This window comes from Xyrauchen texanus, chromosome 9 (assembly GCF_025860055.1).
Source record: "Xyrauchen texanus isolate HMW12.3.18 chromosome 9, RBS_HiC_50CHRs, whole genome shotgun sequence".
NCBI lineage: Eukaryota > Metazoa > Chordata > Actinopteri > Cypriniformes > Catostomidae > Xyrauchen > Xyrauchen texanus.
In genome coordinates this window covers 44,436,091-44,446,522 of record NC_068284.1, presented here as the reverse complement: position 1 = coordinate 44,446,522, position 10,432 = coordinate 44,436,091, and the positions used below count along the sequence as shown (strand labels likewise).

General features: G+C 36.2%; 1 protein-coding gene across 1 annotated transcript; it reads right to left on the bottom strand.

Moving 5' to 3' along the window:
* Positions 1–2,160: 2,160 nt before the first annotated feature.
* On the bottom strand, positions 2,161–9,524 carry LOC127649774 (gamma-crystallin N-A-like). The gene is made up of 6 exons (XM_052135006.1): positions 9,500–9,524; positions 6,243–6,487; positions 6,157–6,176; positions 5,148–5,159; positions 2,966–3,067; positions 2,161–2,549 (listed from the first exon to the last, which is right to left on the bottom strand). The coding sequence occupies exons 1-6, from the start codon at positions 9,522–9,524 to the stop codon at positions 2,387–2,389; spliced, it is 567 nt and encodes a 188-aa protein (XP_051990966.1). The 3' UTR covers positions 2,161–2,386.
* Between the last annotated feature and the right edge of the window lie 908 nt (positions 9,525–10,432).

The window sequence follows — 10,432 nt, the reverse complement described above, 5'->3', positions numbered from 1 at the left end:
AATTGCACAATTTTAATGTTACTATTTGTTACCTGTGCAGTTTAAAATTCATTAAAATTAAACATTAATTACCAGACACTGAGGATAAAAATAATGACGTTTGTCATGTTTTATCACACACTATTATCTATCACACACCTAAACTCAACTGAAAGCAATACAAACTTATTGTCCCATGAATTTGAACAGCAGATAATGCACTTACTAATTCTAATTGTACCATGATATCAGATATCTTAAGTGTAAAGCTCAACTGAAAGCAATAAAATTAAATAATAATGCCCCCATAAGCTTGAACAACAGATATTGGTCAGTTTTGCAATCTGTATGTTTAACCATTTTAAAATGTACATTAAAATTAAATATTAAACTAAATAAAACATAATGCTTCATCATTTAACTGTGTTATCATAATTCTACTAAAAGCAGTAAATCCTAATTGAATTATTCTATACAACTAATTATATTTCTAAAACTCAGTTGAAATTAATATTGCCCTATAAACTATTTATTTGTACTTTTTTTAAAAACTGTATTTACATAAAGATTGTGGACTTTGAAGCAAATGACTGACGTCCTGCTTCATCACTGGACTCAAATTTCCAACATATAATGCAAGTGAGCAATAAAATAAAGCAACAAAATAACATGAATAAAATAGTGCTATAAGCTTGAACAATATACATTGTGTACAATTGTTCTTTTTTTAAATTGACCTATTTAAAACTGTACTATTTCAAGATAACAACATATCATCTGATACTCAACTGCATTATTTTAAGACCTGAGTGGACTTTTGAAAGTTTCAAATCTTTTGTGAACGAACCTTAGCTAATCTTGGTCCTGTCATCCCTTTTCTTCTCTATACAGCCAATCGATTGCATTAAAAAACACAAAGAGTGAGAGAAAGAGTGCTGGTTGACCCCAAAGGTCATGGCTTTGTCCATTCTGTTCCCTCCTGCTAACAAAAACTTCAGAGGGTCACATTCCTCCCCCAGACCCCCGGATACTTAGCTGTCACGAACAAACCCAGGATATTCCCCTCTATCAGACTTTCCAATACAAAGACTCGCTCTGTTTTCCAACCAAGTAGCTAACAAGGCTATCTTTTAACTAGCTGCTCAGACTCTGAGTGAAAGATAGACCAAAAAGTTTAACTTTGTTTCAAAACATTTGCTGTATTTTGCAGAAAATGACTTAATTTACTTCACAACAGGTGTCAAAATCTCTATTCAGTGGCAAATTCATGATAGGTCAGCATATTACAGCTGAACTGCAATGACATTTCAGTCATCCACAACTAGTGATGCTCTTACTTTAAAAACGAGCAAAGGTTTTGTGTGTTGTATTTGAGCCAATGAAGCAACATAGACAACAAAAGTGTTTTTGAGTTCCCTTGAGGTTTTTTCATATTTCATTGTAGGTTCTTCAGATCGGTGTATTGGTTCTAGGTATTATCTGTTAGGAATAGTTCATTCAAAAATGAAAACACTTGTCATTATTTACTCAAACTAATGCTGCTCCAAACCAGTATGATTTTCTATCTTTCGTGGAACACAAAAGGTCAATATCTAAATAGTCTTTACAACTATTATTTGCGATTCATTGAAACTGAATAGTGACTCTGGTTTGTCAAGCTCCAACAAGGAGAAAAAAACTGAAACCTAAGTGATATGAATCGTTATGACTCATGCACTATATTTACATTTATGCATTTGGCAGACACTTTTATCCAAAGCGACTTACAGTGCACTTATTACAGGGACAATCCCCCTGGAGCAGATAAGGGCCTTGCTCAAGGGCCCAACAGTGGCATCTTGGTGGTGCTGGGGCTTGAACCCCCAACCTTCTGGTCAGTAACCCTGAGCCTCAACCACTGAGCCACCACTGCCCCGTATGGCTTCCAAGTCTTGTGAAGTCAAGTCATTATTCATTCTCAAATCAAATAAATCCTTACTAAATCTCTGATATAAAAATTATGACTCTGTCGAAAATATCGAACCTCACTGGTTCTCACTGCATCTCTTGACCTAGGAGCATGATGGCATGTCGCACGAACCAGTGAGATTTATTTTATTGACGTACGGAAGCCACCATATTTGATTTCAGGTCTAAAATAATAAACCACGAGAGCAGCAACTCTTTCACAATTCACTTTTATTTCAGCTCGTTGCCTCAAGACAACCACAAAGTAAAACAGACAAAATTTTAGATACAATATTACAGTGCTAATGACATTTTCTTTTTAAACAACCGATTTATCATTGAAATTCTGTCTGTTATCATTGAGATTAAAAGCAAAACGCTCTGTGATTTACAAATCAAAGCTCAGCTGTTCCAGATGGTCAATAAACTAGAACGTCTTATAGAGCAGTTGTGTTGATTCTTAGAGCCAGGCTGCTGGGTTTAAAGGTTTAGAAATTGTTGACCACCCTACGGATGACTGAATGTTGGGATTCTCAGCTTGCCACTCCATAAATGAGCAGTAGTTTCCTCTCTCCACAATATACATGCGGCCACGGTAGTTCGGCTCCTCGTACATCACCCAACTAAACCAAGATAGAGACACTTTCATTTTTATCTTACACTACAGTCATTTAGTTTCACATTGTACGGTGCAAATGATTTGGCAAAACAAATATATAGTTATTTATCATACCAATCACGCAACAAAACTGAAATGGATTTGAGTGAAAAGAGAGAAAGAGATAGTTAGTTGTCGTACATTGTCCATTGTCTACAGTCGCCCTCAACTGGTCTTGCTTCAGGATGCAGATTTTACATTGGACATCAAATAATGACCCAACTCGATCCTTAACAATATTGTGTTATTTGTACTGCTGTCCGCAATCAGAACAGACCCGTGACCCATTTTCGGGTCACGACCCGCTAGTTACACACTGTGCTAAAACACTTTCAGCTTTTGTTTCAATAATAAAGCTTTTTCAAGTTTTATGTAACTTACGCGCCATCTCCATAGACTTTAATGGAGCCGAGACAGTTCTTGCTGAATCCTATGGTCTGGAGAAGACCACTACTCATGCAATGTTCAAGCCAACTCCTACCCCTATGTTCAAGCCAAATCTACGCCCTTGGCAGAATGCATTATACTTTGTACAGGGTCTGTATGCATGGGAACAGGTATTATCTTGCCAAAATGTGCAGTACACAGTCAAAAATCATTAAAAAGTCATGAACCTACTTAATTGAATTTGAGAAAGTTTTTACAAGCAATTTAATGTCTTACATTCATATTAAGTCAGTTGGATTAGTTGGAATAGGTCAAATCAATGTACTATAGTAGTAACTCAACTTCACTCAACTTCATAAAGGTTTTATACATTTTCTTGCATTAGTGCAACTTAATTTATCTTAGTAATCATTTATGTATGCCAGGTGAGCAAGTGTAAGGACAGTGAAACTGTTGCACTGTTAGTTTAAATCAAGGCCATAACCATGTCTTGAACATTGTGGGTACCAAAAAATTTTGGGACTCAGTGGTTGAGGCTCAGGGTTAATGACCAGAAGGTTGGAGGTTCAAGTCCCATCTCCGCCAAGATACCACTGTTGGGCCCTTGAGCAAGGCCCTTGACCCTAGCTGCTCCAGGGGTGCCGTATCATGGCTGACCCTGCACTCTGACCCCAGCTTAGCTGGGATATGTGAAAAAAAAAAAATAAATTCACTGTATATATGCAGAAATGTATGTATAATGTGTGACAATAGATCAATTATTATTTTGGGGTGTGGGGTCACGGGTGTTGAGGTCATAGATATAATGGTCCTCTTTGGTCGTTTATAATAGTAAAGGTGTTGAATGCAATAATTTTCTGACTAAAGGCTTGAAATCCGATAAAGGCCAACAATTTCATAATTTTTGGTTTTAAAAGATACATGTTTTTTTTTTAAGTTTACACATTACAAGACAAACACCGTTTGCCTTGCTAGCAATTTGCCTGTTTCAGTTATCTTTTATTTCTTTGTTGTGCCGTCTCAAAGAAAAGACGAATATCATTTGAATTGAATTGAATAATTATTTTCATCACTGATGTATCTGAAAAATGACTGCTCTAAAGTTTGTCCCTCATAGAGTTCTTTCCCCCAGTAGAATCTTAACACAACGCTGCTCATTTACATACAAAAACAGTTCATATTGATCACTGCTGGCAAGGTCCAAAGATAAAAAACTAAAATCATTATAACATATCACAAAAGTAGTCTGTTGTATGGCCCCAGAAAGCGTGGAATATAGTGCACTTGCCATTTGAACTACTGTTATGATTAATAGTGCTTTATAGATTGTGTCCTTTTTGAAGCTTGACTATAAACTGTTGTTCTATAGAAAAGAGCTGCTTAAAATATAAATTTTTATGTTCCAAGAAAAACCCAGCATATGGGTTTTGAACAACATAAGGGTGAGTAAATGAGTGTGTAAAAGTGTGTTTTCCATTTTTAGGCGAACTACTCCTTTAACTGGTGGCTCATTTTTGAGCACAGACCATTTTACAAATTTAAATGCATAGAACACAAAAAAATGAAGTTGTGACAAAATGTTCTAGAATTGTGTTGCTTTAGTTCATTTTAATTAAGTAAACCGACTACTTTTTGAGTACATTCTACAGAGTATTAAACACCCAATGCAACATACTTGACATGACCGGAGGAATGAACCAGACGTGTTATCAACCTCAGTTTTAACAATATTTGATAATTGTTAAATTTCTCTTGAATCAGTTCTTATATATTGAATTACCAATAACTAGTAGGTAAAACAATCTTATTTTATTAATACATTTGTGCATGTGTCTTTTACTATAATTACATTGTGTTAGCCTTTCTCGTATTGATATTTTGATATTAAGGCAAAACAAAAAAGGAGCTACAGAACTACTGAAGTTATTGAAGCTATTAAAGATAGAAAATTATTTAAAAATATAACTAACAAATAGGCCTAGTATTTCATTTCCATTATTTAGCTATAATAATTTTACAGAATGTATTTGGCACAAAAATAATTATGACCTCAATTAGCAAATAATTTCAAGCTAAATAAAACATACTAAATTAAACAAAATAATTTATAATTAATAGAACTCATAAAGCACTTTTGTATGAACTAAAATACATACTGATAAACAATTTCAGTTACCGAAATAATTTACTTCAAAGCTAACAGGGAACATTCTCAGAACTTTGGCTAATGTTCTTTAAAAAGCTTAAAAAGCGATGATGGCAGGGGAGCGGAGCTTATCCTCGCCCAGGACGGGACCTAAACTGGTGGTGATGGGGTGGAGGAGGGTGAAAACAATGGAAGTATGCCAACAATGAGAGACAGCTGATAGGTCTTATAAAGTGGAGGCTGTGATGTGATTGGATGGCATGCCTGATGAATCCCGACATCTTCCCACGAGAATTATGCTTCTCTGTAACATCATAAGAATTGTCACGATTCCCTGGTTGTCTGCCCCGTGTTTTCCATGTCACCGTCACCATGGTTCCCGGTCTGTCACGATTCCCTGGTTGTCTCCCCCATGTTTTCCATGTCACCGTCACCATGGTCCCCGGTCCCCAACACTCTGTCACGACTCCCTGGTTGTCTGCCCCGTGTTTTCCATGTCACTGGGAACCATGGTGACGGTGACATGGAAAACACGGGGCAGACAACCAGGGAATCGTGACAAGAATGTTCTTTTAATGTTTTTCTGTCATTGATAAACATTAGCATGAAAATGTTATTCATACAAAGTTAGTGGAAAGTTCTTTAAACGTTACTACATTGTTAAAAAAAAACTGTCCTATAACAAAAAAAACTTTAAACTTTAAAAAAACTGGGCGTTTGGAACATTCCCAGAACTTTCAAATAACATTTTCTCTACCTAATGGAAATGTTAGGAAAACATTCTTAAAACATAAATTGTTATCTGGGCGCAGTTATTTTTTTGCAGGAGCTCAAATTAATTAGAATGTTTTAATTGGTTCGCTTGTATGAACTGTACAGAACCAATTAACTTAAAAGTTTTTGGATTTCCATTGAGAGAGGCGTGTTTCATCACTGCCAGGTTATTCTCAGCTGCAGCGTACCCAATACAATACGACATAAAACAATGTAGTGTTTTGTCATGTCTCACCATTACTTGTTGAAAAAAGTATCACTGCACACTGCATACTGTTTCCCATACTTTTTGACAAAAATCATATGCAGGAGACATTATTTTGCAGTATGCTAGTGCATATTCATCCTTACCATTTTGATTGGCTTGCAGGAGCCCATGTGATCATTGTGGGCATTCCAGCGTTGGAAGTCCGGATGCTCTCCTTTCTCCAGAATGTACTGCTGTCCTTTGAAGTCTGGATGGTCAAAGCACAACCAAGCCACACTTTCCACACGGATGGAGTTTGCTCTGTTCATGAATCCATGATCCTGGAAGTTATCACAGTCTCCAGACACCTCCAGCTTCCTGCCTGTGAAACACTGCCCCTCGTAGAACACTAGCGAGGGTTGTCACATTTACTAATGGATAGAACTGTTTAAAGGGATAATACACCCAAAAACTTTAAGTAACGTCACCTTGCAGGGTTGGGAGGGTTACTTTTGAAATGTATTCCACTACAGATTAGAGAACACATGCTGTAAAATATTCATATTCCGTTAGAGTACTCAAGGTCAGTAACGTATTCTAAATACTTTGGATTACTTCTTCAGCACTGGTAGATTTGTTCCATTATTTGGACTATATAAGCTCTGCCAGTACAGTAAGACAAAATACACATGTTAAAAATACATTCTCTGAAAAACCTAAATATCTTATACAGTGTTGTTTCTAAAACAAGATAAATCAAATTGATCTTTTTTTAAGGATTTTTAGATGTTTTTTACACGAAAACAATACAAAAATTATTATCAAGAATAAAATTTTTGCCCTAATATTAAAGGTCTTACTAGAAAATAAGAAATTATGATCTAACATGAATTTTCTTGCTAAAAAATATGATCGTGTCTGGTAACGTGCATGTAAAATGGCTAGAAATATTAGAAATATTTAGCTATTGGCTAAAAATTTTAGCTTAGCGTAAAGCTAACAATTTACACAAAGTTTATTTCTATTTCTTCTGCTCCAAACTTACTTCAAACGTACTTCAAACCTCTCTGTCTGCTCGTATAAATGTAACACATCATAAGAAAGTGTTTCACCGCTGTTCAAATACACTTTGGATCGCATCATTTATATTTATAAATGTTTTCCATCTGAAAATGACTAAATATTAAATGAAACAAATGACAATAAAATGCAAAATAATTTTTTTGAATGTAACAATATTCTAATTACCAGTCATTCAAATTGTAACTGTAGTGGAATACAGTTACTTATATTTTGTATTTTAAATTTGAATCCCGTTAAATGTATTCCGTTACTCCCCAACCCCGCTTCCTTGGAACACAAAAGGTGATGTTTGGCAAAATGTTAGCCTCAGTCCCCATTCCCTTTCATTGCATCTTTGGTCCTCACTGTGAAAGTGAATGGAGGCCACATCTTTCATTTTCCAGAGAGGAAATAGAGTCAAACAGGCTTGGAACAACATGAGGGTGAGTAAATGATGACATAATTATAATTTTTGGGTGAATTGTCCTTTTAAGGAAATACTCGTGAATGTATTGACATATTGAGGCAATTACTTGTGGTGTAACAGACTCTGTGAAGATGAAGCTCCATGAGTTCACAGTTTGAGATTCATAAATCAGTATCACACTGTGAACTCTTTCCATCATGCAATGTTTCTTACACTAAACTGGCATTAGACCAGCAGAGCATATAGAGCAAATGCAAATTAGAATTGCTTGTTACAGTACAGATCGAGCAACTGCATTAATAACCTTCCGATTTAGGTCAATTATGAATGGTTCTTTTTGAATGGCAATAATAATGAATCTCATTAAATCTGTTAATTTCACAGTAATTAAAGAAAAATAAGCAATTTCTCCCCCAATAAAAACAGCCAAATATTGGACCAGAGAACAGAACTTACTAATCATGTCTGAAGAGATTGTAGCCAAAGAATTGATGCATTTCTATGCCCAGCCTTTTTTTAACAGAGTTTTCGGAAATCAAACAGAAACATAGATTAGACTACAGGCAGCCACAGTCACAACGTGTTTTAAACTGACGGCTAATGACACACGTTAAAAGATATATTTTCTATGGTTATCAGTGTTTTTGTCCTAACCAGCAGTGATGAGCGATTGTCCATTCTATCGTTCGCTTGGTTTCTATTTTTGGCATTGCGCAGATAATTCTCTCCTCTGTGAACTGTCCAAAAACAAAACAAGAACAAATTTGGCTGGGCATAGAAATGCATTAATTCTTCGGCTACAAACTCTTCAGACATGTTTAGTAAGTTCTGTTCTCTGTTTTGCATGCAGCTGCGTTGTGTTCTGTTGTCACTATCGCTTTGGAGGACCTGTTTTTAGATAAACTAAACGAGTTTTGCTTGAACGCCCTAATGTCATATAGGCTAAGTGAACTGTTGCTCTTGTGCCCTATCATGAACGTGCATAGGAGATCAACGGTCAGTGAACATTTTAACTAAATAATACATTTGATTTCAGTTTGTTTCACAACAAACCTTATTGTATGCTTTCATAACAATCATAGAATAATTTATTGGACTTCTGAATTGTCTATTTCTGTCATTTTTTTAGTTTGAAGAGGTGGTCACCATAAACTGCCATTGTATGACATCATATACATCACATTTTTTTTTTCACAATTTCTCCCTTTGTGTTAAGAAAAGACAGAAAGTCATATAGGGTTATAACAACACAGGGGTGAGTAAACAATGACTTCATTTTTATTTTTGGGTGAACTATACCTTTAATTGGTTCATTAATACAAATTCTGAAGATTGTTATATTGCCCGCTTACAAATTAAATCAACATTAATTCATATTTTATGCTATAGTATAATTAATCAGGACTATAATATAGTAACTATATCAGGGGTTACAAATAAAAAAACACCCTCATTACGAGGGCATTTATTGCTCCCAAATTAAACATTTTGGATCCATTATGAGCCACCCAAAATTTCTGACCCTGATTTGGGTACAGATACCCAAATGTATTTGGACAATTTTGGACACTCAGGTCACACATGCAATTTATTATTTCTATAATTTCACTGAATTAGACAAGAAAATAATGATATTCATACATTTTTAAGTGTGATTTAAGTGTTCAAATACTTTTTGGGACCACTATGTCCAGTCATCTGTCAATATAATGTCATGTACTAAAAAAACGGACACATTTTGCTGGTGTGCAAGCGTGCACAAAACAGTTGTGCAAATTAACATTGAATATCCATTGAACATATATATGCATGACTATATTTTGTGTATAACTAAAACTGCAGTGTACGTCAATTTATGTATGTGCATAAATTGTTGTTTTGATTGGTCAGGAAATATACCCAAAAAACAAACTCCAAATATAACTACAGTACCCACCTTCCCTGAATACTGTGACATTGTTCCCTGCTTGGTTCCAGTGCAACCATCCACAAGAGTTAGAAAGACAGCAACCAGAGGGAAATATCTTGACTGTCGGGTATTTATGGCCTATATGTTATAAAGGGTTATTGCGAGGTTTTGCCCACAAAATCTCCACAATAGCGAGCTTAGCATTTTTTGCATAATGGACAGTTTCTCTTACACTGGGCTCTGCTGATATTGGACTTCAGTCGGGTGAGATACACAATGACAGAATGCATTGTGTTAAAGCTCAGATTTACGGTCCGGAGCCAAAAACAAGGCAGGCCTACACAGCTCTGGCTGCAAGAATATAAACATGGAACAATAAACTACACTCTCAAAGCTGTCACTGGGGTGGTACTTGTTCTGTCTGTCTGTCTGTCTGTCTATCTATCTATCCATCCATCTCTGTCTGTCTGTCCGTCCGGTCCGTCCGTCCGTCCATCCATCCATCCATTCATCCATCCATCTCTGTCTGTCTGTCTGTCTGTCTGTCTATCTATCTATCCATCTCTGTCTGTCCATCCGTCCGTCCGTCCGTCCATCCATCTCTGTCTGTCTGTCTGTCTATCTATCTATATATCTATCTCTGTCTGTCCGTCCGTCTGTCCATCCATCCATCCATCCATCCATCTCTGTCTGTCAGTCTGTCTGTCTGTCTGTCAGTCTGTCTGTCTGTCTGTCCGTCGGTCCGTCCATCTCTGTCTGTCCGTCCGCCTGTCTGTCTGTCTGTCTATCTATCTATGTGACTGAAGCTACAGTAACATTCTGCCTAAAATCTCATTTTGTCATTCACATAAGAAAGAAAGTCATAGGGATTTGGAATATCACAAGGGCAGGGGTTAAATTGGGATTTTGGAAGTGGGGAAATCCTAATATCAGGTGGAGAATCTGGTGCCAAAACC

Excerpts from the sequence above, each read along its gene's own strand:
- LOC127649774 (XM_052135006.1), bottom strand. The coding sequence starts at position 9,524 with ATGTCACAGTATTCAGGGAAGGTGG. Across the intron at positions 6,177-6,242 it reads CCTGCAAGCCAATCAAAATG|TATGGGAAACAGTATGCAGT; the intron begins GTAAGGATGAAT and ends TTTGTCAAAAAG. Across the intron at positions 2,550-2,965 it reads AAAGTCTATGGAGATGGCGC|TTGGGTGATGTACGAGGAGC; the intron begins GTAAGTTACATA and ends ATCTTGGTTTAG.